Here is a 25,757-nt window from a genome sequence, read left to right on the forward strand (position 1 = left end):
GTTAAATGGGAGTCAATGGTTGTATGCTGTTATTGAGTTATATTGATCTGTTTAGTCGTGGCCTAAAAGGCTTCTGGCAGTATTAGAGTACCCAGTACATTTCTGCAGCATCTCAGTCAGTGTTGCAGGTGTTCATGTTAATTTTCTGCATGCCGAAAAATAAGTGTGGAATTTTTCTTCTGTTAACAGGCATTTCCAAACTCTTAAAAACTTATATGGCAAGCAAATTATTGTAAATTTACTTGGGGCCAAAGAAGGGGAGCACATGCTCAGCAAAGCTTTTCAGGTGAGTATGACCATTCTCACACTGCACATCCTTGGAATTTGCCTGTTTGTGATGAAGCTTTTACACAGCCTTTTAAAAAATGAAACAGTTACGTTCTGTAGCAACTACCACTTGTTAAAATTGTATTTATCATAAAAGCATAAAAGCACTGCTTAAGGTAAGTAACATAACATTAGCTTTTAGAAGCTCCATATACATTTAGTGCATATAAATGTTTAAATTGGTTACTTTACTGAAAAAATGTAACAGGAACATGGACAATGTTGAGAGATTTTCAGACATTTTCATATTTCATGCTTATTAGTGGCTTATTTAAAAAATATTTTTACAGTATAAAATTGTTGAAGAAATAAATTATACTTTGTCATATTTAATACCGTGATGTTTCTTTTATAAATATTTCCCTTGGAATTTCTGGATATATTCCTTAATATTAAAAAAAAACCACCCACAAATCAATTAACCAGTTTAACTGTAAAAGCTGCTTCGTGATTAGAAATGTTTATTCAGATGATATTAAGTATAAGTGGCCATTTTCATAAATTCCCACTAGTTAGGCTAAAAATAGCTGTCACACTGTAGTCCATAAATACTGACAATTTCAGAAGTTCTGTCTGAAGCCAGAGAACATGTCAATAGCCATCTGTTATTTCTCTTTCCCTTCTTCCTTGATATTTGTAATGATTGAATATCTTAGGCTATTCACTAGTATCTTTATCCAGCTATCCTGATAGGAGAGATCAGTGCTTCCAGATGCATGTCAATGCCCAATGCAGATCATAGCTTTGCCAATAAAGTTTTACAGAATATTAGGGAAAGTTTTACTCAAGCCATCCTTCACAGCAACCTAAATAATTTACCTGTTTTTTTTCAGTAATAGTTTATGGAGTGTCTAAGTGCTGGTTACTGGCAGGTATGTCTAAAATGGTAACTGTTGGTGAAAGCGATTGCCACTGAAACAGCTCCTTGCAAATCAAAGCATTTTAACAGTGGAAGCAGCTGTGGGCTGTCTTGGTGACCCTTAACATTGTAAGGAATAAGAATTACTTTGATTGTGACAAGAAAACTAAAAACACAGGGAAAATATTAATAAGTTCTCAGAGATTTGTTGAACAATAGTGTTAAAAATGGTTTCATTTTACCTAAGAGAAAGTGTATAATAAACAAGGTAACTAATAGAAAAGCTTTAAAAAATACTCTTGTTTAGCTTATACTACTATGTGTTCAGATATTGGTATATTTATACTATTTTTTCTTCTTTTTCTGCAATGTCAGAGCCATTTGAAAGCATCTGAACATTCATCTGATATCAAAATGGTGAACTTTGACTATCATCAAATGGTTAAAGGTGGAAAGGCAGAAAAACTACACAGTGTGCTTAAACCTCAAGTCCAGAAATTCTTAGAGTGTGGATTTTTTTATTTTGATGGAAAGGAAGTTAAAAGGTTTGTGTGTTTAACTTCTTTACATTTCTTTACATTAATTTATACTTTTGGAATGCTTTTCACCTATTATCAAGAAGAGGAAAAAAATGTTACTTCTGTTATTGTGTTTTAAGTATATCCAAGATGATGCTCAGCACCTGAAATGTGAGACACTTATTTTACTCTATTAAAATTTTGTCTCATCCTGAACATGCTCTAAAAATCTTAACGGAAAATAACTGAGACACACTGATGGCGCATGACTAAATTTCAGGCCTCTAACCTCGTAATTTTGGTGAAAATGTGCATTTGTCCTTTTACTTGATTGAACCCACAGGGGATAAAAGAATGAATATTTTTCCATCTTCCTGTGTAATGGAACTCGTATTTTCCTCAGTGATGGAGCATACCACTTTGTTTGTTGTAAATGCTGATATTCAGTGCATTCTTCTTCTGTTTGTGTTTGCACTTGGATTCCCCATTTGGGAGACTCATTTCTCCACTGACTATAAATGGGATCCATGTTTTCCTCCCTGCACTATAATTCCCAGTCCTGCTGTGCTCGTACTTCTGTCCCTGTTTTCCAGCCCCTCTTCCTTGAGCAAGGCCTGTGCTTATCTCAACAGGAAAAGGGGCACAGGACTAGACATAGACAACATTCCTGCTCTTCTCCTCTCCATACCCTTCCTCCATTTGATTAATACCAGAGCAAACTGCTGAGTGAGGTTCTCCATAAGAAAGAGAATTGTTGATCTGGGGTTGTTTAGTCTAGAGAAGAGAAGACTGAGGAGGGAATCTCATTAATATTTACAAATATCTAAATGGTGAATGTCAGGAGGTTGGGGCATCCCTTTTTTCTATTGTATCTAGCAACAGGTCAAGGGGTAATGGGATGAAGCCGGAACACAAAAAGTTCCATTTAGACATAAGAAAAAACTATTTCACTGTGAGGGTGAGGGAGCCCTGGCACAGGCTGCCCAGGGAGGGTGTGGAGTCTCCTTTTTTGGAGGCCTTCAAGACCTTCTATGCAACCTGATTTAGGTGGACCTGCTTTTGCAGGGGGGTTGGACTAGATGATCTCTAAAAATCCCTTCCAACCACTATCATTCTATGATTCTATGACTGTGGTATGTGCAGTGGAGTTTGATTTGTCTAGTGCAGTGGGAGGGGAGAAGACGGTTCCTGTACCACTCTGTGCCCAATCTGGCTGTGAGATTAAGTCGTCTAGGAGCAGCTTTTAGTAGGCTTGAATGAGATGAGATTTAGTGGGAGGGTACTTATGTGCCATCTCCACCTTAAAATGTCACTGACCGTTCTCCAAAAATTTATAAAAGTATACACTTTTCTGTTGGGAGAGCACCATTTGGTCTTGGAGATTAAAAGAATATTGTCACCTTTCAAAAAGACTGACTGTGGCTTGTGATAGTTTGAAGAAATGTGTTAGTATGAGGTACAATAACGTTCTAAACAAGTTCATGGACCATCTCCTTTGGAGGATGTCAGATTTTTTTTTTTTAACACACAAATAGCTACTATGTATTTAAAATCAAATACAGACATAGTAATGAAAGAAATGATCTTGAAAAAAGTTCTTCAGAACTTTCTACACCTTATGGTTAGCTCTCTAAGTATATGTGATGAAACCTTACTGACTTAATTGGACAAAGTACATAGTGGGAATGACAAAAGTAAGGAATAAGTGTGTGTCATTGGGAGAGCCATCAGAATTTTGTGTTTGTAGCCAGTCAAGAAGGATATGGGTGTTGCCTAGTGTTATCCTTCTGGCAACTTTATAGCACAAGTTAATAGGCTTCTTTCAAAGAAGGGGAGCAGTACAGAGTGCCTGAGGGCCTCAAGCATCTGTCAAGCTAAAGAGGAAAGGCTTATTTTTCATTTTTATTTGGGAAAGAAAGAGAAAGTAATGAGAGGTTGAAATTGGCTTTAGTTTTATTACAAATTCTCATTACTTCTCATTTAGTTAAACAAGTACAAGAACTATCCTTTTAAAAAATTATTTGTGTTTTAACTAAGAATTGTTATTTCTCTCTGAGATTCTTGGGAAGTGTGGTAGTTGGATTGTTAGAAAAGAAAACTTAATCCTGCATAACACTTTAACCGAGCAAGTGAGGAGAATTAAGAAAAACTGAAGAAGAAAGACTTATTTTATTTGCAGAAAACTTAATTCTGTATAGTGAACACTGACGCAAAATTCACTGCTGTTATTGGAACTAACCCTCTATTGCTGATGCATTTATAAACATACTTGTGATGACAGTGACACTGCACTAACAGTACCCTGATTTACTATTCTGGTTCAGATCTTGATGTCCCCATCTTTGTTGATGATATTTGTGTTAAATGAGTTATTTCAGTTGTTTTCTCTCTCTGTCTCTCGTTGTCCTTGGCACAGATCTCAAAGTGGTACTGTCAGAACAAACTGCTTGGACTGTCTGGATAGAACAAACAGCGTGCAGGCTTTCTTTGGCTTAGAGGTAGGAAAAACAGTATCCAGATACACAACTGTTCCTGATGCTTCTGTAGCAATTAGGCTGTAAAAGTAGCATTCATTTCTTTATTAAAATTGAATTCCAATATTTTATAGATGGCAGTTTGATTTATAGCCTGATACTTTTCTTGTTCTGGGGCAACTGGATCTTAGCTGATACAGAAGCAGTAGTTGTGTAGCAGTTGGAATTAAGCAGTAGTCATACAGCATTATCGAAAATGTTCGTTCTTTTCTAGATATCAGTTTCTTATGTCTGTTGAGATTCAGACTTGCAATTCTAGAAGAGACAGTAGTATTGTGGTCCTTAACAAAAACCCTTGCATTCAGTTATTCTATTAGATGGAGTTCTTCAGCATATAGGATTCCACCACTGCTGTGTGTTCATATTTTCACAGCACTGCACTGTGAATTCTTCATGGGACAATACCATGATTGAGGCTTTATGCACACTCAAATTGAGTAGTTGGAAATTAAGTAGGACTCAGTCCTTCTGCAGGGTTGTGCTTCAGCATATTGTCTTGCTATTGAAACAAAGGCTCTAGCCTCGCAGGCTTATACAGAGGGGCATGGACATGTGAATCTGATAGGAACTGATGAAGTAAAATAGTACTGATTGGCCTAAAAGAGTAGCTCAGTGAAACTTTTGACAGCTCCACTCGTCTTAATAAACTAAGTTTGACTCCTAAGTCGTTAGTGTGTTTAAAAATGAAAAATTTTGGGTTCTGTAACATCAAACTAAGTACAGGATTATTCTTTTGTTTTCTTTTGAATTTTATATAATGAAAGCACTCTTGTTTTAGCATCTGTAGGTGGAATTTCTGAGAGAACTGTAAAATCCACTGGCTGCAGAGCAAACGTTTCTGATGTTAGAATATATAATACTTTGCTGCTACAATTTACCAAGTGAACACTACAGCCAGTTGAGTGACATATGAACAAATCTTTCTACATTCTTAATGTGTATAGTGCTTGTATGGCAAGCTTAGCTTTGCAGCTGTATTTTTCTCTTAACCTTTTAAAAACTAAATTAAATACTATCTTCTTTTAAGACAAGTGTGCCAAATTTATCCTTGGTGAGAGATAAATTTTGGTTTCAGCTAAAATGTGGAGCTAAAAGTCTGAAAACTAATTAATAAGAAGGAAAATGGTAAATCCTCATGAGCTGCTTAATTTAAAAATTCTATTTAAATGAGAATTTAAATTCTTACTTTTCTGAACATAGTAGATACACTGTGTAACAAAAACTGAGCTCTGGATGACCACCTAAAATTACAAGATGAAGCACTTGATTTCTAAAACTTTTTTTCTTGTTTATTTCTGATTAATTTGGTCTGCAAGTTTCTTTTGTGACTTTTGTTAATTCCTGCCCAACCTTCAGAATTTTGCCTTTATATCAATATATGTTCATCACTGTAGACTCCTTCTTGACATTGGACACATGAAAGTTTTAAAAATTTTTTCTTCTACATACTCTTGAAAAAGTGTTTTTTATTTAATTTTAATATTTGGCATTTATTTTCAGTACTATGTTGGTAGACACATATACTAGAAACTTACTTGACTTTTTTAACATAATCATGATTCCGTAAACCAGGATTTCAGACAAGGCAGTGTCCCATTCTGCATCCATGAGCGTAATGCTACGTTTAAATAATGTATTTAAATGTAAAATGATACATTTATATGTATTATATGTATACAGTTTAAATGCATTTAATGTAGAATGTGCATCATGGAAAATTATTGTAAGTATATTGATTGTGAGAGTAAAGGTTGCAGCATGTTATGCATGAAAATGGAGTGAATGACAGAAGCTGTTGCTGTTTCACTGATCATGGAGCTCTGTTGCTGCTGCATTTGATAATAGAAGTCCCTGTATTTGGTATTAGACTTTCTGGGGGAAGAACATTAATTACACTAATTCTAAATTACCTAAGTAGAAAGACTTGAGAACCAAAAATAGCTTACCTTGTAACTAGTGAAGTCTTAAATGGAATATTTACAAACTGCATGATTCTTTTCTGATATTATTACCTATGTTTAAAAGGAAATGAAATGCTGGTGCTGAATTACGTGTACAATGCAATCTTGCAAACTTGACATGGTGTCAGTTTGTCCAGAATGCCACATATAAACCAAAGAGATTTTTTTTTTTTTTTTGTACATACATGCTGAAAAAATATTATGTCCCTTTTAATAAATACATTTACAGATTTTTCTTTTGCAAATGCTGTTTTCAACTGTTGCAGATGCTAACAAAACAACTGGAGGTATTAGGATTAGCTGAGAAGCCTCAGTTGGTTACTCGCTTTCAGGAAGTATTCCGATCCATGTGGTCTGTGAATGGTGATTCTGTCAGTAAAATTTATGCTGGAACTGGAGCCCTTGAAGGAAAAGCTAAGGTAAAGTACATTTTAATAAAAACTTTAGCAGTATTCAGTATGGGTTTTTAAAAATTCTGTCATTAATATAACAGCTATGAGATTTTCTTTGTTTAAAATATGCTTTTGGTGTAACATTAAGAAAAAACAACCAACCAAAAAACGCTAACATAAAAAGGTTGGTTGATAACCAGATCTTGTTTCAGTATACCCTTTCTCAGCCATGGCCGTGACTCTCAGATTACACCACTCTGTAAGAAAGGATAAGGCTTAAAACTTGCATTTCCTTAGATGATAGTTCAGAAAAACGTATATTCAAATCAGCTTTAGGTTCTTTGAATATTTTATTTTTTCTTTCTGTACCTCTCTCTGCCTCCTATTGTTTCAATTTCATTCACTCTCTTTTCTTCAAAAATATGCTTCATGTGACATTGTCTTTCATGCTTTTAGTGTTAATATTAAGTGTTAAAATTAAAGAAGCTGCACTTGTGTGTTTTGTTTTCATGTTCCTCTAGCTATTCCTTTTAAGTTTCTCCATTACTGAAAAAAACCCCAAATTCTGTTTCTACCTTGCTTTCTAACATCAACATAACAATTCCACGCTACATGACAATGTAATGTTGTTTCCCTTCAGCTTGTTTTGTCCTTGTTGCTCAGGTTGTCTTTTATTTTTCTTCTAACAATGTTGCATTTTTTGTTTCCATAATTCTCTCTCATCAGTTGATACCTGTTAAGAGACAAATGTTGAACCATAGCAATTTTTACCCTTAGTTCGTTCAAGAATCTTTTTGTATACCATTCTTTTTATTCATAAATGTGTTGCTTCTCATTCCATATTATATACTACGTACTCATAGTTGACTGTTTCGTTTTTCCATCACTTGTTCATTCATACTGTACCAGGTTCCTTCTTTGCACATATACAAGACATTGCAATAAGCTACATTCAAAGAAAATAAGTAAAATAGTCTTATGATTTATTCTATCCTGAATTGGTACATATAAGACTTTTCATTTGGGAATTTGTTAGTATTTTAGTATAGACTGGAATTTGATTAAAGATGTTTAGTTTTATTTTCTCACAAAAATGTAACCCAGACCGTCAGGAAAACTACAGTAAGTATTTTTGGGGTGTCTCCCCTTCTCCTGACTTTCTCATTCAACCTTACTTGTTTCTTTTCTGAAATTATTAGTTTTCTACCATTCATTTGGCTACTTTTTTACTTTGTAAAATATGTTTACTGTATTTACCCTTCCATTTTTAACGTTTAAAACACAGAATACATTTACTCTGCCATCTTTGGAATAGCACAGGATCCCTGCCCTGATACAACTCTGAGTACCACATACACATACACAGCGTCCCTGACAGAAGTCCATCTGTTCAAAGAGGATCTTTAATACTTTCAAAGCCATATGATACTTGTCATTGTTTCAGTGAAACCAGACCAGGTCACTACTCAATGTCTTCTTGAGTACCCTGATAATATATTTTAAAATGCATTTTTTACCTTGTACATTGTGTTCTCATTTCTCAAATGAAAAGTTTGATGGTTGAAATTCTCCCATTTCTTGTTCAGGAGTTAGATACTTCAAAGTCCAAGAGTACTTAGAAGTAAAAATATGTACATTTAGGATAGGATCAAAAATATTTTAACCTTAAATGTTAATATACATTTCTGTACTGAAAAACAGTCCTTTTTGAAGTATTATAATACTCATTACATCTAACTCCTTACCTACTCTTTCTTTTGCTTTCTCTGCGTTCCTTTCAATTAATTGCCTGATATGTGAATGGTGAGTGGTTTTTTTGGATCATGTCGTAAGTTATACATTGTCTGACAGAAAGGGAGCGATCCTATTGCAATAGTATGCTCCCTAATTCCTCGTTTACATTGTCTTCCAAAACTCATGGTGCCAATTTACTTCTTGTTGTCCTTGACAAGAGTAATTCCTTTCTTGTTGTCTAATAGAATTCATAGAACTAAATGATGAGTTGGTTTTGTAGATGTCTTAAGCTATTATCTTCTTTGCTTATCCATTTAAGAGACTTTAATGAAAAATACAAGCTGTGAACTTGGAGTATTCTTAGTAACAGTGTAATATGATGCAGCATCCCTGATGGATTACAATCTATATTTCATATACATGCAATGACATGTGTTTACATACACCTCCCAGGCAAAATACACTTACGTACATAAGACATAATAAAAACCATGTATCCAGAAAATGTCTTTGTGCTATGTACACAGATTAACACTGTTGTTTTTTGAATCAATTAGGAGACTGCATGACATGTTGATTACATTATCCTCTAGGTGTCTGACCCACAGGGAATATCTGTAGTAGCAGGACATCTCTTGGAGATTCTTGTTTAGTTCAGGTAGTTCGACACTGTTCTTTTGGAGCACTGTTCAATCATGCCACTTACGTGCAGTGTGTGCAGTGACAGTGTCTTTGTATGTACATAGCTATAGATTGGTGTATGTGTTCCTTCTGGGATACTGCATGGGACTTGCATGCTATTTTAGAAACTTAGCGGACCTTAGTAAGTTGAAGTTCTCTCTTTTGTTTTTTTTTAACATGGATATTTCAGAATGTGAATTCTTAACTAATATGCTCATATATGCAAATACATATATATTCATGTATCATGATGTTTGGACTCAAGCACTTGCTCATCTCTCACTATTTGGGGAAATGCCCAAAATTTGGTGTCATGGTCTAAACATGGCACTACATCAGTTTAATTTTTGAAGACCAAGGGTTTAGGGGGAAAAAAAATCCCATACCTGCAGTATTTTGTTTAATATAAGTAACTTAAACTGGAATAATCAGGTTGTTATATATGCTTTGAAGCATATTACTGTATTACTGTGTTGTTTATTGGTGGGGGGAAGAAAACCATGAATAGTACAGTAGGCTCAGAAGAATTTATTTAACCCTTAAAGAAGGAAATTATGTTAGTTTTGAAAACTATTAATACAGTTTACAAATATGTTAGTGAATATTGCCAATGTTATTGTAAGCAGTGTCCAACATAAAATATCTTATACGTGTTCCTCCCTAACAGGCTGGAAAGCTGAAGGATGGTGCTCGTTCTGTGACTAGAACGATTCAAAATAACTTTTTTGATAGCTCCAAGCAGGAGGCCATTGATGTTTTATTATTGGGAAATACCCTAAATAGTGATTTAGCAGATAAAGCACGGGCTCTCTTAACCACCAGCAGTTTACGCGGTATGTGTCTTTCAGGATTTTAATCTGTCTGATAACTATTTGGTGTAAGAAAGCTGTATGGAGTCTGTTTTCAAAGCAATATTGGAAAGTGTAAATACTATTTTATGCTCTGTTGGCTTATTAAAAGATTAAAGTTACTTCTGCTGTACTAATACGATCAACTAACATGCTGCAGTAATGTCTTTTGTGTTTCTATTTTGTTCATGTCTGGTGGTGTAATAGGTAAATAGTCGTGGAATGTATTTATCAGAACTTCACTATAGAAGCATGTTAGAGATGTTCAGTTCTTAAAATCCCTTTAGAGCAAACTTTAATCATGACAATTACACATTGAATTTGAAAAAAAGAATCCTGATTTATTAAAATATTTGGGGTTTTAATGTTTGCCAAATGTCTTCCTTAATTTGATCTGTCGTGTCAGTGAAGAAATTCTCACCTTGGTGTTAAGCTAGACAGAAAGCATTTATTCTCTTCTCAAGCTTAAAAGTGCTGGTATTTATCTTCATTAGGGTCTCTAAAGTACTGAGGAACAGAAGAAGTTTTGGTAGTGGAAGAAAATTTCAGATAACAGGAGCTGTCAGAAAATTCCTGATGAATTATTTCCCATCACAAAACCTTTATGAGAAGAAGTCTTTCCAGGAATACGTGAACCACAAATACTTGTCAGGCTGTGAATGAAATTCTACATCAAAATCACAGGAATTTTAATAGAAACTCTGCTTAGGCAGAATAGCCCTGTGGAACTTGATCTGACTTATGGACCTGTTTACAGGAATGTGGTTCACCTAATTAGAACAGGGAGCTGAACCACAGCATTCTGCATCCCCAAACAGTCATGTCCCATCCTTCTTGCAGGGCTTATAGGCAGGGAAATAGTAAGTAGGTGAGGTGTAGGGTTGTGTTTAGAGTAGTCTCCTGGGATATAAAAAAGAGATGAGCTAGTTCTTGGCCAAAAAAGGAACTTAAGTTTGAATCTTCTTTCCTAGATCCCAAGTCAGAATGTCCTAAGTGGTTGGGTAGTGCCTTTTTTAGGGATTAATAACATTCTTGTTTTTTCTTTCTCTTTTTTTTTGTTATCTTGTTTTGTTTGATTTTTTTTTTCTTTTTTTCCCCCCTTTCTTCTGGACAATTCTCAACCTAGAATGGAAAAGTGTCAAAGCTTCAGTGCAAATTTATGGCAAAAGAAAAAGATTTTTTTTTTTCACAATTGTGATCTTCATCTTATGTGTTTCTTATGTGGAACACGACAGACAGTTTTGTTCTCATTTCTTTACCACAAGGCTTCATGTTGTTAAAACTTTCCCTGTGTCTGAAACGTGCTAAATCAGCCTCACTTAAAAAAAATTGAAAGTCATTTTTGTTTCTTTTTGCTTTCTCTGTGAATGCAAGCTATCCTTTCAATAATTAATACTGGAAGCATTTATCCCTCTTCACTGAACATGTCTGCACTGTCTGCTAGGTGGTGAATTAACTAGAGGGATACTTCATCATACATAAATCTATTATTAATAGAGCAAGAAAACAGAATTTGTTAATACTGTTGTGGAACTTGTTAGATGTTGCAGCATGAAAGGTGTGCTTTAGCTAATGCATATGGTTATCTATAATATTACAGCATGTACTCTCACATATTGATGGAAAATTTAAAAAAATAATTACATATTTGACTAATTTTTTTCTTGTTTCCTTCTTACTGCATCCATAGTTTCAGAGCAATCATTACAATCAGGTATAGTAAATTAAGCTGTAAATAATCTGGGTAGCTGTTGTTCTTTTCTGGCTTTTTTCTCATGCCTATTTGCATAATATTTGGTTGTGGGCTCATATTATAGTAGTGTTTGGATCTAGCATTCCGATGCCCCAAAATCCTATAATCTAAGAAAAGTGAAAATACAAGGGGTGACAAATGTTGCAGTTGTACTTGGGTGTGAGTTATGAAAAGGCACACACAATTCTCTGGGGTTTATTTTTGCAAATGCCTTATTCTAGCTGTAGAGGAATTTGCTTTTTCTGATTTGGGAGCTTCCATATTTTTGTATTGTCTAAGTGTTTTGTATGGGATAAGAGGTCAAATTCTTAAGTACAATTTGTAACTTCAAAAATTTGGTGTTAGAAGGCTCTACCTGCATATGTTCTAGCATGGGACAGGTTGATTCTGTAGTATCTCCCAGCAAAGGTTAACATTGTACTGGAATGTTCTGAAATAATAGACTGACACTTGTGTTTCCTGGAGCAATGGAAGTATTAGAGCATCTGTTTAGGTAAAACTCTTGGTGAAGAGAAAGCCTGAAGAGGGAACTTTAGAGTTAACTCCTAATATTGTACATTGATACACTGCAGTAATATCCTGACTAATGTCTGTGAGGTTGAGCTTAAAATATGAGTTGCTGGCTTCAGAGGATTAAGCAATATCATGAACCTTTGAAAAAGTAGTATGTAACGATAAGAACATGTATGGCTGAACCAGGTAAAGGAAAATTACATGAAAGATCTCTTCAGTTTAAGAAGCTTCTGAAAATTCTTTGTTATTGTAAGTTAGCAACATAATGCCTTTGAAATTTGTGTTCAAAATTTTCTCATTCTTAGTGGAAATTCTTTTTGTGGTAACTTAAGCTGTTTACATGAAGCTGTTCTATTTGGGAAAAAGCGATATATTTATGAATTCTATATTTTTAAAGGAGAGCTGTGAGTACTTGTCAGCTGTGTAGCACTTCATAATATCTTTGTTCCCAGAAACTATTAGTTAAAATAAAATATTCCTAATGCTTCTATGTTCAGATTTTACTACATGTTGAGAAAATTTAAATGGTCATTTTTGAGCTATCATCTTAATAGGGTTCATTCTGATACATTTGGAGTTAGGTTCACTGAAACCAGATCAGATGCTTAGTTTCTAGACAAGAGAAAAATAATATGTTCTTAATACCTGGGAAGATGAAGGGAGAAGAGGAGGGAAAGAAACAAGACAGCTCCTTAGTAATTGTTCAGAGAACTCTCCCGTTTTAAGAGAATAGCAAAGTTGTACAGTATCCCCTGAAAATGTGCTTGGGTAGCAGCCACTAGCCCTATTACTGAAGTTTAACAAGGGAGGATCTGTGAAAGAAAGCATAGGGATTTGTTGTTAGCTAGATGTTTCAGCCACATCTGAAGTGATTAAGGTTTTTGTGTTTGGGTTTTTTTTCCTCTTGGAGAAAACACTTCAACCATAATCTGAATCTTTAAATGTTTTCTTCCTTTTACATTTGTCAGCTTTGGTTTTCTATTAGTGTTTTACTGTATCTATTTAACTCTTTATGAGTCATTAAATATTGAAATCTGAGTCACAGGTGATAAACACCTGAAATAACTGATTCACTGGCATTGAGTGACCTGATCTAGGCAGACCTGCTTGAGTGGGGGAGGGGGTCGGACTAGTTCATGTTTAGCAGTCCCTACCAACCCCTACCATTCTATGATTCAGTGGTTTATCAGCGTTAAAGTATTATCAGAATAAACAGTCACGCTGTCATTTATGGTGTTACCATTTAGGCTGTACCAGCCTAGCCTATAACTTATGAAGAGTCATACATATCAGTTATTTTTTTAACTTCACAATGTAACATTTCACTGTGGGTTGCATCTGGATACAAATTGCATATACTGAAACATATCTACAGTAATTGGGGCGTTGTGGTAAAATAGTTCCATGAAGGTCAGTTGCACAGAACGTACCACCAAAAATTTTAAATTAACATTCTGTTTGTAGAATCGATGTTCAGATTTCTGCCTGCATAGTATGAGCAGTATTCTTTCTGCAGAATAACAGCAAACGTAACCAATCAGATTTTTAATGTTGTAGAGTAAGACATGGTTTTGTTGAAAAGATAAATAGCTAGAAATGAATAGGAAAATAGTGTTTGCAGGTGGCTCAGGAACTCTGAAAAAGAATTGACTCTCTCAGTACTTTGGAAAACAGATGAAAATTTCACCTTTTTTTAATTTATTCTAATTTAGGGGTAAAAAAAGAGTTGGTCAACAAATTAGAAATCTTGCTAGTTCAAAGGTACGAATTTTATGTTTGAAATAAGCATGTTGTCAGCTTACCTCTAAAGTTCAATTCTGTCCTGGTAGGATTTTTCACATTAGGGCTTCATGACTGTGTCAGGAGATAAATAGGCAATAATTAAATTTTGGAACTTTTCTTAATAGCTACTAGGTCACAAATATTAATTATTTTGACTAAGTATTCAAATTAAGCTGAGAATTGCTAAATTTGCAAAAGAGAAAAGAAGGAACTGAAGTGGAGAGAATAAAAGTCCAAACTCTGCTTTTAAACGTGCTTGGACTACTACAAAGGCTATTCTCTGCAGATCGTCAAAGCTGTCTGCGATGCTATTTTGGGTTCCTTTGGGTTCAGCTAATCCTTTGGATCATTTGAGTACTTGTATGTATCGTGGCTACAAGTTTCCTTGGATTGGTTTCCCTTCAGTGGTCAGATGCTTGGGTAACTTCTGTCCTTGGTCCTCAAAGGCTTTTCTGGCATTTGGTAGACTTCCTGTCTTGACTGTTACCCAGTGTGTAGATATATTCAGAAGTAAACTCAGTATTGACTCTCATCTGAGAGCATAAAGTATTCTGCTGGGTCCTTGCTGGTTTCTTGACTTCATTTATCTGCTCCAAGTGTGATCTGCATGTACTGTACCCCAAGGAGACTCTGGTCAGCTAATTGTCTTTTACATGTGATTAGCTCATTTATAGCCTATAGGTATGATTTGTTTAGTAGCAAAAGAGTTCACAAACAACAAATACCATACATTATTTTCTTTTATTGTTTCTAGATTGTTTCAAAGCCATGATTGCTTAGAGGATCCCTGATTATTTTTTTAATTGAGTAGACAAGATTCTGTAGTAAATATAAAGGCATTATACTTAAAGAATAACTAAAAAGACAACAACAGCTCACTAATCATCCTGTTTTGGGAGCTTGAATGAAAATATGGTGCCCAGTAGCTGACCATTTGCAAGACAGCACACAGTGAGGCCAAGAATTACATCTAACATTGTTTATATGATACAGTCTCATAACCATGAGAGTATTCATAATGGGTAAATTAATAGTATTTAGGTATAGTATCATGCAAACAATACTGTTCACACCTGATGCAATTTTTATTCACTGAGATTAAAGGAAAAGGGAGCATAACTTTTTAAAAAAATGTTTGGACCTGTTTGTTTGTGTTAGGAAATATATCTCCCTGACTTTATTATGCAGCTGATTTCTGAAGGGACTTGTAAAATCCCTGTAACTCTAGTGTCTGGCCATTGAATAATCTTGTTTGTTTGTTTCTCACAATGCCCTTTACAGATGGGACATACTCTCTCTCCCATCTGGCAGATAGAAACAAGGCACAGAAAAAGGCTGGTGTGACAGAGAAATTGCTTTTTTTTTTTTTTTTTTTAATCTTACCCTACCTTTCTCACTGAAGCAGAATTGTAGGAATTCAACAGACTTTAAAGAAATGTGGTTCAAATAGACATATTGTAATATCATAAAATAACGTATCTTGCATATTTTAGTAAATATAGTATACCAGTCATTTTTACACTTGTACAAGTGAACATATCTGTAAGTTGGTTTTGTAATGGAGATTGAGTTTCAAAACTGTAATCTCTGAAAATGAGGTAGATATCTGTGTTGGCATGTGTGAAAAAAATGATTTCTGTACATAATTGTAGACTGAAAGAAGAACAGATATTTATAAAACAGAAATTATGTTTCTTCTATGCATTATTTGTATATACATTACTTTGAACAAATTGCTACTGTCTTTCATTCAATCACTGTTCTACTCAGACAAGTAATATGTCTGCAAATGTACTTTGTGAAAAGCTGCATTCATCTTGCTTTCACAGTTGAACTTGCTGTATGTCTGTGCATGGATTTGTTGCCATTTTTTTAAGTGAAAGATCTCATTGCCACATTTTCTGAAGAAACATTCTTTATAAAAATAATGTCTTTTCAAATGTTTTTGCAGCATCTGTAAAAGTGCTAAAGAGTATGTGTGAAAACTTTTATAAGTATGCAAAACCGAAAAAAATTAGAGTCTGTGTTGGGACCTGGAACGTCAACGGGGGGAAACAGTTTCGAAGTATTGCCTTTAGAAATCAGACCCTCACTGACTGGCTTCTAGATGCACCAAAGTTAGCTGGTGTTCATGAATTCCAAGGTAGGTTTTGTATTCTGGCTTTTTTTTTTTTCTCAGATACTCTGCTTTGCATTATTAGATCATAAACATTAGAATAGATATCATGAGGTCTATATATGTTTTATGTTACTTACATCTTCTTTTCATTATAAATGACAAACGGCTTTCTTAATATTTAAATGCAGATCGCAAAAGCAAACCTGTAGACATATTTGCCATTGGATTTGAAGAAATGGTGGAGTTAAATGCAGGAAATATTGTGAATGCCAGGTAAGTGATAGAATTGCACAATACTACTTTAGTTGCTAGTCACATTTTTTGAGTAAAATGCTATTTATTTTTTTTTTCTTCTGTTTTGTAGTGGTTGAGGTTAGACTGGATTCATTTCTTACTGTATTTCTTACAGTTTTTTCTACCCATTTCTGTGGCAGGATTTTAGACCTCATTTTAGCTTTCCCTAGTAAAGCTGTGATCCCTTAGATCATGCGTAATGTCATCTCAAGGACCCAAACAGTCAAATACATCACCATATTTCCTTCATTTAACACTTCGAAGGAATTTATCTCCAACGCTTGTAATGTCCTGAGGTCTCTGAGGCTTCCTGAGTGAGCCCTGTTAAAGTCCTTCCAAAGGCTTGTGTTGTTGGTATGCCTTTATATAGTGTCTTGAATCAGATTTTTACATGTATAAAGCAAGATGTCATTCCATCCTGTCAGTTTTTGCTGTCATTCCATGTATTTTTTTATGTATGTCTCTCTCTCTCTCTCTCTCTATATATATATATATATATATATATATAAAAATAATGGAGTTTGTATTTTTTCACCCCTAGCAGAGTAGGTTATGAAAAAATACTTTCACCAGTAGCAAGTGATACCAGTGATGAAGTCTTTATGTATTGTTCTAGGATCACATTCCCTTTTTCCATTGTTTTGTCTGCTTGGTTTGCATGTTTTCTGGTGTTTAGTAAGCTTTAACTCATTGGAAAAAGCATCTAAAGCCTTTAATACTGTTAGCCTTTGCATAGGCTTTTGTCTTGAGGACAGAGTGGCAGTTTGTCATCCCCTGATTTCACACTACATCTTGTGAACTCTTATTCAAGGCCTGGTATTTTTCATTTACAGGCAATGACATACCATAGTCTATTAGGAAATTTCTGCTTGATCTAAGACCATGGACATCCTTCTTTCTTGATATCAGCTGAGCTCTAAGATGGGAAGGAACTCCCTAGAAAAATTCTTGCTTCTCTAGTCTAGCCTCAGAAATAGAAGAAAGGTAGTCCTGGCTCCTAATGTTGTCAGTGAGGTTGAGAAAAGTGGGGCAGCATTTTATGGGGCTGAATTTGAAATGATAATGTCACAATAGTCTATAGCCTGTGTCTGCTAGGAAGCATTTGAGCGTCATTCACAACTTGTCTTTGGCTTATTAACCCAAGATTTAGTTAAGATTGTTACATGAAATTTGTTCTATTAGATGAACAGTTTAGATAACTGCTTAATATAATTTAATTTTAAACTGGCATTTTTAATCTCACTGCTAGTACGACCAATCAGAAGCTCTGGGCAGCTGAACTGCAGAAGACGATATCAAGAGATTACAAGTATGTGCTGCTGGCTTCTGAGCAGTTGGTGGGCGTCTGCCTTTTTGTGTTCATCAGGCCTCAGCATGCTCCCTTTATCAGGTCAGTGAACAGGCACAGCTGTGCCCAAGTTGGGTCACCTTTGGTTTGCTTGGTGTTGTAAGCTAACATGCAAGTGTACTGAGAAACATATGGGACTCTAAAAGAGCTGTTCAATCTTCTGGGGAAGTTGTTGCTTAAATTCTTTTATCTAAGCTTTTAAGTACCTCATCAGTTGCCAAGAAAACTTGAAAAGCTGAAGTGTTATAATGTTATCTGCTCAATAGCTGTTGTCATTTTTTAAAAATAGCCCAGTGGCCTTACTGCTGAAAGGATAATGTAAAAATGTTCTCTTGCCAACATAATGTCATACTCAGACACACTTAAAGCTGTTAACTTCTGTGTCATTGCATTTGAAGATTTAATGGTGGTTTAATTTTTTTAGGGATGTTGCTGTCGACACTGTAAAGACTGGCATGGGAGGAGCCACTGGTAATAAAGGTGCAGTAGCAATTCGGATGTTGTTTCATACATCCAGTCTTTGCTTTGTCTGCAGTCATTTTGCAGCAGGGCAGTCACAAGTTAAAGAGAGAAATGAAGACTATGTAGAAATAGCTCGCAAGCTCAGTTTTCCGATGGTAAGTAGCAGTGTTCAAACTCTTAACAAATGAAAAGTTAAACCCTTTGAACTCCATCAGTGTCATCCAAAACTTAGTGGTTTTGTTTTTGCCTCACCAGATTCCCATGGAAATCAGATTTCCTTGGGTTAGAGGTCTCAGAGATAATGGAATTCTCAGAATTTTTATTAAAACAAACGAGTGCAGAAAGAATAGACCTTCCCAGTGCAACAACTAACAGACATGATGAAGCATGAATTTACTTATATTAGGCATCGAGGGTTTAGCACAGGAAAGAGACCTTACAGATTTCTGATGGCAGTAGAACTTTTGTAAGCAGCAGAGTTAATCAACTATGAGAAAAAAAAAATCTTTGGACACCACACTATTTTCAGTACACAAGAATGATTTTTCCTAACTTATTTGAACTTCTTGTTTAATCGTTTTTGTCAAGTTGAACTGTACAGTTCTGTTCCATATTCTCATAAAGAATTATCAAAGGCCAAGTAAATGCTTGGTGATTTTATCAGGGCAACAAAATGCTTCCTTGAGACTTAAAGCTGTCTTAAATTTTGTAGTCAAACTGTATTTTGTTAGTTTCTATGGCACTGTGCCAAAGCCTGACATCTTATTTTGCAGGGTTTTTTAATTTCTAAATTTGTCCCTGTGGTCATGTGTCAGGTTTTTTACTGTATTCTTGTGGTTCCCAAAACAGTTTCCTAAATGCTTCTGACTTTATCTGCAAGTGTATCTGCTTTGATTTACATAAAGGCAATGGAAAAATCAAAACAAAGAGGGAAGTAAAGTTCTCACTTCAAACTCTAGGCTTTGTTTAAATTAACAGAGCCCTTCTGTCTCTCACTAGCCATGAAAATTCCTCAATCTGAATAACAAAGCCCTCGATTTTCAGTTTGCTAGGATATTGTTCCACGAGATCCCAGGATTGTTCTCCTTTGTGGCACAGATAGCAATCATCATCTTAGAGCAGACTTCTGAAGAATTTTAGAATCCAATTCCAATGATTCATGTTGCTTTAGAAATGCAAGCCACAGAAGAAATGTTAACTTCTTTCATATTCTGTATGTGTGAATACCATACAGTTGGCTATGTTTTCCTCACAATATGAACACTGAATACTAACATGTATTTCTGTTGGCCTCATCAGCTAGAAATGATGCAAATTTTACAGCTAAAAACTGAACTTCTGCACTTGAAAGTAGTAAATTTGTCACTTGATTGGTTTTAACTTCATTTTGTGCTTCTGTTTTACAGGGAAGGATGCTGTTTTCCCATGACTATATCTTTTGGTGTGGTGATTTTAATTATCGAATAGACATTCCAAATGAGGAGGTTAAGGACCTAATACGACAACAGAACTGGGATCCTCTTATAGCAGGAGACCAACTTATCAATCAGAAAAATTTGGGACAGGTATATTAAAAATGTTACTTAAGAATACTTATTTTTCTGTCTGGCTTTAGCAATTTTCTGTGGTGCTTCTGTTAATCTATATCCTCAGTATGTTTTACTTATCACTTTTGTCCAAGTAGTGGTGTGGGTGGGTGGGACATAACAATATTTAGTAACTTATTTGTAGTAACTGACCTGACAAGGCAGTGATACAATGATACAGTGACAAGCTGTTAAAGTGAGGTTTTTCTTTCTCTCTGAAGAGAAAAAAAGTTCATGTAAAAATTTTGGACTTTATTAATTATAATGTATCTCTTTTGATCAGATACAACTATTTATTTATAGAAGTTATTTTTGTAATATTGCTGTTTACTTTAAATTGCTGCAGTAATAGATCAAATGCTATTACTGTCATTCTGTTGGAAACAGGAATGGTAGTCTTAAAGAGAAAGAGCAGGGTAAAATAAAGTCTGAAGAAAGCTTCAGATTTTATATTTTTAGCTTTCTTGAGAAGCAGCATATAGCAATTAAAGGAATGTTTGTAACAAAATTTTCTGTGGAAGTAGATATTCTTTCTCTCCAGCTTTATGTGGGAATACTATAGATGCTAAGATGAGAGAAAATCCTCTGCTGTTACTTTTTTTTTCTGCTTGTCAGCACTTTGATCATAAGCAATGTTTTTTTCTGAATTAGAGTTCTCTTCCATTTGTGCTGGTGTCCTGTGCACCAGAACAGGAGGAAAAGCACCTGATAATTTTGATTTCTTAATAGCCCAGTTCCCAGAGAGAAAGACATACATTAAAATGGGCAGAGAGCATGATTGTCTGTTAATTCGACCAAAACAAGAGAGATGTAGAGATCCTAGGGACACTTACAGCAGCTACCAAGCTGGAAAGATCTATAAAAACTACTGCAATAAGAAGACTCAAAATAGTCTCCTGTCTGGAGAGAAGAAGGGGTAGTGTTGCAGTGGTGAGGGTAGTACTATGATTGTTACATGTGGCTGTTAACCAGTGTATTTGCTGTTCAGGAAAGGCATTTACATAGCAACTTTCTTCGTTTAGAAATCATTACGGAAGGCAAATAAGTAAATAAATACATAGTCTCAGAAGTTGCAGGTCGTCTGACGTTGATTTTCAAATTGACTGGATTTCTGTGTTTCCAAGCAGAAGAGCAGACTAATCTGTCATTTGATGCAGGTTTGACTGTAAGATCTAAGTTAGATTTATATTTTAGAGGTCTCTGATGTGAAGTAAAACTTCCTATACAAGAATAAACTCTAGACTTGGCCTGATTAACTTAAATTAAGGATTTTAGCTGCTTTTTATTTTAGACACTTAAGTGAGCAAATGTCCAAGCCTTCTAGGGCTTTGTGTCAACTGGCTGTATCTTTTTATGTTGCAAAGTACCTAATGGATTCTTTATTTCCTCTTAGTATACTCTGTATCTGTAAATACCATAGGTACTCTGGACAAGTACTCTTGCGAAGAAATTATGATGATATCTCTCTAACCTTTCAGTTAATATTAAATGTATAATGACTTCTTCCTCCTACCCCACCCTTTAACACCTCTGGAGCACCTTGTCTTAATTTAAGGTAGTGTCTTGCATGTTCAGATAGGTACATAAAATATAAACCTTAATTCCCAACTTTTACTGACAAATGAGCAAGTAAGTGACTAATTAATAACAGTTGGGGACAGCATCAGTGTTCTGGATGACCTCAAGTTCTGAATGACATTAGAGGAACAGTATGTTGCTCGTGAGTCTGGGTTTAGAGATATAAATGTTGACATACTTCTTTTTAATGATGGTCTCTCCGGGTCACTTTTTAGTCTTAGTGGCAAATGTAGAATGTTTTCAGCAGATAAAATTTGGAGAATTCATATCATCAGATGACTTTTTTTTTTAATGTGGATACAGGTTTTCACTGTTAAAAAAGAGAATTCTAATTAGTTTCAAGCTGTTTCCCATCTGTTTCTTTCTTCTGGCATGACACATAACTGGTTTGTTTCGTACAGATTTTTAGGGGGTTTTTGGAAGGCAAAATAAATTTTGCTCCTACGTACAAATATGATCTGTTTTCTGATGACTATGACACCAGTGAAAAATGTCGCACACCAGCGTGGACAGATCGTATTCTCTGGAGAAGAAGAAAATGGCCTTTTGACCGATCAGGTTTGAGTGCTTCCTTAAGCTGTTTAAAATATTCTTTTAACTGGCTTATAGAATCCAGTTAGTGATAGTCACAGTGCCAGTGATTCTGAGCTTCTGTGCCTGACTTTGCTGAACAGGAGGATCGGTTATAAGATACTGATAGTTCAGTAGTTCAAAAAGAACTTATGTGGGGTTTTTGTTGAAGCGCTTGGTTTTGGTTTACTTTACTTTTCCTCTTTTTACAAATAACTTATTTTTTAAAGTATATTCTTGCAATCACTGTGTTTTTTCCCTTTTGTTTTCTTTAACGTGTAGCTGAAGACCTGGATCTTCTGAATGCTAGCTTTCACGATGACAGTAATGTCTCTTACACATGGAATCCTGGTACTCTGTTGCACTACGGAAGAGCAGAGCTGAAAACATCCGATCATAGGTTTCAGCTTTACTTTATACATTACTTCCTAGTCATTGAAGATGTAATATTTGTGTTATGATTATATTTGCTCAGATACTGTGCTTACAGATTTTTCTTGTGTGTTTTTTGCCAAGGCCTGTGGTTGCATTGATTGACATTGACATATTTGAAATTGAAGCAGAAGAGCGACAGAAAGTTTATAAGGAGGTGATTGCAGTGCAAGGGCCACCTGATGGTACTGTAATGGTCTCCATCAGAAGTTCTTCATCAGAAGAAAACTACTTTGATGATAACCTTATTGATGATCTTCTTCAAAAATTTGCAAGCTATGGTGAAGTTATACTTATAAGGTTAAAAAGGCTTCTTACTTTTAATTTCTATTCCTCTTCCTTGTTCCCACCTGTTTGGTGAATAAAGATACTTTCTTAGTGGGCATTTTAGTTATCTCCTTTGGTTTTAACATTTAGATTTCAAATTTAGTATCTGTATACCTATATGTATCTCAGTTTTCAGACTTAAATTTCCCAGATACTCTTTTCTTTTTTTTGAGGTAGTGTCATATTCTCGATATTAGAAATCTGAGTTAAAATTTGTTACTAATGTGACTTTTTTACAAATTTTGTATTCTAAAACTAGGTTAGTAATTTTTATTGAACTGAAGATGAGAGGATGCCTCTGAATGCATTTTCATTAAACTGCTTATTGAACTATAAGTGTTGTATTATTTTGTTTGTGTCTTCCAGGGAGTTGTTTTTTTTGTTGTGGGTTTTTTTTCACAAGACTAGGAGCATAGTTCCAGGTCCATAGTGTGATGTAACAGGGAACACCTAATAGAAAGATCTAACTTGTAGCCACAGAAGTGTCCAGTTCTGGGCTCCCCAGCTCAAGAGGGACAGAGGACTTCTGGAGAGAGTCCAGCGCAGGGCCACCAGGATGATCAGGGGACTGGAGCATCTTCCTTATAAGGAAAGGCTGTGGGAACTGGGGCCGTTTAGTCTGGAGAAGAGGAGACTGAAGGGGGACTTTATTAATACTTACAAATATCTAAGTGGTGGATGTCAGGAGGTTGGGAACATCCCTTTTTTTGATGGTATCTAGCAACAGGACAAGGGGTAATGGGATGAAGCTGGAACACAAAATGTTCCACTTAAATATAAGAAAAAACTATTCTTCTGTTCAGGTGAGGGAGCCCTGGCACAGGCTGCCCAGGGGGGTTGTGGAGTCTCCTTCCTTGGAGATCTTCAAGACCCGCCTGGATACATTCCTGTGTGACCTGATCTAGGTGAACCTGCTTCAGCAGGGAAGTTGAACTTAGTTGATCTCTAAAGGTCCCTTCCAACCTTACCATTCTACGATTCTGTTATTCTAAGTACTATTGAATGTGTAGCTGAAATCCCATAATTTTTAAGAGGACAGTGCTTTTGTCATGTGATATTTACTGGTTCTCTTTTGCTGTATTTTTTTGGCGGGTGAGGAGGGGGAAGGATACATTCATTTAAAGTTTATTAGCCAAATACATATATTTTACTGAACTTAATTCTTCATTGAATGAAATATTGGAAGACCTTTAAGATAAGAGGCTTCAAAAGTTAATAGATATGATAATATATTTTCATTATTGTTTCTGATGGGCTTTGCAGGTTCGTGGAAGACAAAATGTGGGTAACATTTTTGGAAGGAAGTTCTGCTTTGAATGTTATGAATCTGAATGGGACTGAGGTAATGTAAGAATTAATGAGCTTCTGTATACAAAGAGAAAATTCAACCTATTAAAGAATATTTGAGTGGGTTGGGTTTTTGGTTTAATTCTTAAAAATTTTAGATATTCCATAGTAGTCTGCTGCAGCTACTTTTTTTTTTTCCACTTTTGATAGCCACATAGCATTATGTTGCGTTTCAAAAGCCAGCTGAAACAAGTACCAAACTTGATTTATTTTTAGAAGAAGGACTATTGGAGAAATGAAGATCCCAAATTTGAGGGACATTTTCATCAAATGAGGGATTTTTAATATATTTTAAAAATTCTTTTAAAAGCACAGTTTTTACCTTGGCTTTGTAGCGTGAACCAGTTTATCATATTTATAGCTTGCAACTATTAAAAAATTAGCACTCCTGAATTTTAAATCACTCCTGCAATCACTTAAAACTGGCAGAAATTCATCTCTCATTGACTAGTATTTAATATTTTAAAAATTATAATTTTCATGTTCAAATTGTTACTGATCTGCCTTTCTGTTAAGACTTAGATTCCCTAATGTAATGTTTGCAGATGGATCTTTGTGTCTGCTGGGAGTTTCACTGACAGTCCATGTAGCATAGAGGCTTAGTGTCATCTGTCATCTTGCAGAATGAAGTCCTTTTTTATCAGTCTCTAAAAATGACTTTTTAAATGTAGTTTAGAAGCAACTCCGGTTGTCTTTACAAAAAGTAGTGTTTCTATTGGAATAAAGAAACCAGAAGGTTTCCTGTTAACTGAAAGGGAAAATCTTATGAGTCAAGTTGTAGTTTTAATTTAGAAAAATATTAGGTAGTTGTAGTTAACAGTTCAAACTACATAAGTGTAATTACTTACCAAAATGAAGTAAAAAACATAATTATTTTGTGGTATGTTATTGTCATTGTTTAGTCCCAGAAATCCTGATAACCTTATTTGTGGTATTTTCAGGATTCTTTTTTTTCTTTTTAAATCTAGAATGCTGAGTTTTAATGTTCCTACCCTTAACAGTTTCTGTTTTGTGCATATCTTTTTGGCAATTCAGCTGCTAGGAAGGATTATAAACATAAGCCTGAAAAATCCAGATTGGATCAGAAGTTTGGAAGATGAAATGAATCTAGAGAAGATTAATATTGGTCTGCCTTCATCGACAAGTTCCACTTTGCTTTGTGAAGATGCTGAGGTTACTGCAGACTATGATATGGAAGGTTTGTTGAAATAAAGTATTCCTTGCTTTGAAATGTTTACATGTGGTTAATTTAATGCATATATCAGTACATTAATTTAACAAGTTTATGCCCATGTAAAACAGATAAATTAGAAATCCTGTTCTTTCCAAAAGCCTCTTGACAACTCCTTGAGCAACGTCAATTTGCACTATGTCTAGATTTTATTAATTTGCTGATATTTGCTTTGTTCTTCTCACTTTATCCTGTCACCTGCCTTCTTAATTCAGGCAACTTTTGCTGTTATTGGAGACACCTATAAGCAGGACGTTCACATCAGCTGAGTGCAAAGCAATTATTATTTTGCCAATATATGTAATAGATTAATAGGATTAATGAGCTCCCATGCTAAGCACTGATGTGCTGACCACCCCTAAGACAGCTGGTGAGCCTTTGACAGGCTGGCAAATACGAGTTGGGCAAGGAAGCCTTCAGCCACTCCTGCTTCTTGGAACAGATTGGTCTCCATCATTGAGAAGTTGCTGCTTTAGAATTCCTAGGGTTTTTTCAGGTTTGGTTTTTCCCTGAAGGGTTTTTATATCTTTTCTCATTATACTTTTCTGGCAGAATCCTCAA

General features: G+C 35.2%; 1 protein-coding gene across 10 annotated transcripts in view; it reads left to right on the forward strand.

Moving 5' to 3' along the window:
- The window catches only part of SYNJ1 (synaptojanin 1), a 68,001-nt gene that overhangs the window by 19,758 nt on the left and 22,486 nt on the right, over positions 1-25,757 (forward strand). For all 10 annotated transcript variants that reach the window (XM_062001778.1, XM_062001771.1, XM_062001789.1 and 7 more), the window contains 15 exons: positions 190-286; positions 1,562-1,731; positions 4,121-4,202; positions 6,466-6,618; positions 9,674-9,839; positions 15,854-16,045; positions 16,210-16,294; positions 17,565-17,705; positions 18,088-18,280; positions 19,532-19,690; positions 21,691-21,847; positions 22,142-22,259; positions 22,376-22,591; positions 23,882-23,960; positions 25,001-25,163. In XM_062001778.1, coding sequence (XP_061857762.1) covers positions 190-286; positions 1,562-1,731; positions 4,121-4,202; positions 6,466-6,618; positions 9,674-9,839; positions 15,854-16,045; positions 16,210-16,294; positions 17,565-17,705; positions 18,088-18,280; positions 19,532-19,690; positions 21,691-21,847; positions 22,142-22,259; positions 22,376-22,591; positions 23,882-23,960; positions 25,001-25,163 — 2,171 coding nt within the window. The remainder of the gene's footprint in view (positions 1-189; positions 287-1,561; positions 1,732-4,120; positions 4,203-6,465; positions 6,619-9,673; positions 9,840-15,853; positions 16,046-16,209; positions 16,295-17,564; positions 17,706-18,087; positions 18,281-19,531; positions 19,691-21,690; positions 21,848-22,141; positions 22,260-22,375; positions 22,592-23,881; positions 23,961-25,000; positions 25,164-25,757) is intronic.

Source organism: Colius striatus, chromosome 1 (assembly GCF_028858725.1).
Source record: "Colius striatus isolate bColStr4 chromosome 1, bColStr4.1.hap1, whole genome shotgun sequence".
Taxonomy (NCBI): domain Eukaryota; kingdom Metazoa; phylum Chordata; class Aves; order Coliiformes; family Coliidae; genus Colius; species Colius striatus.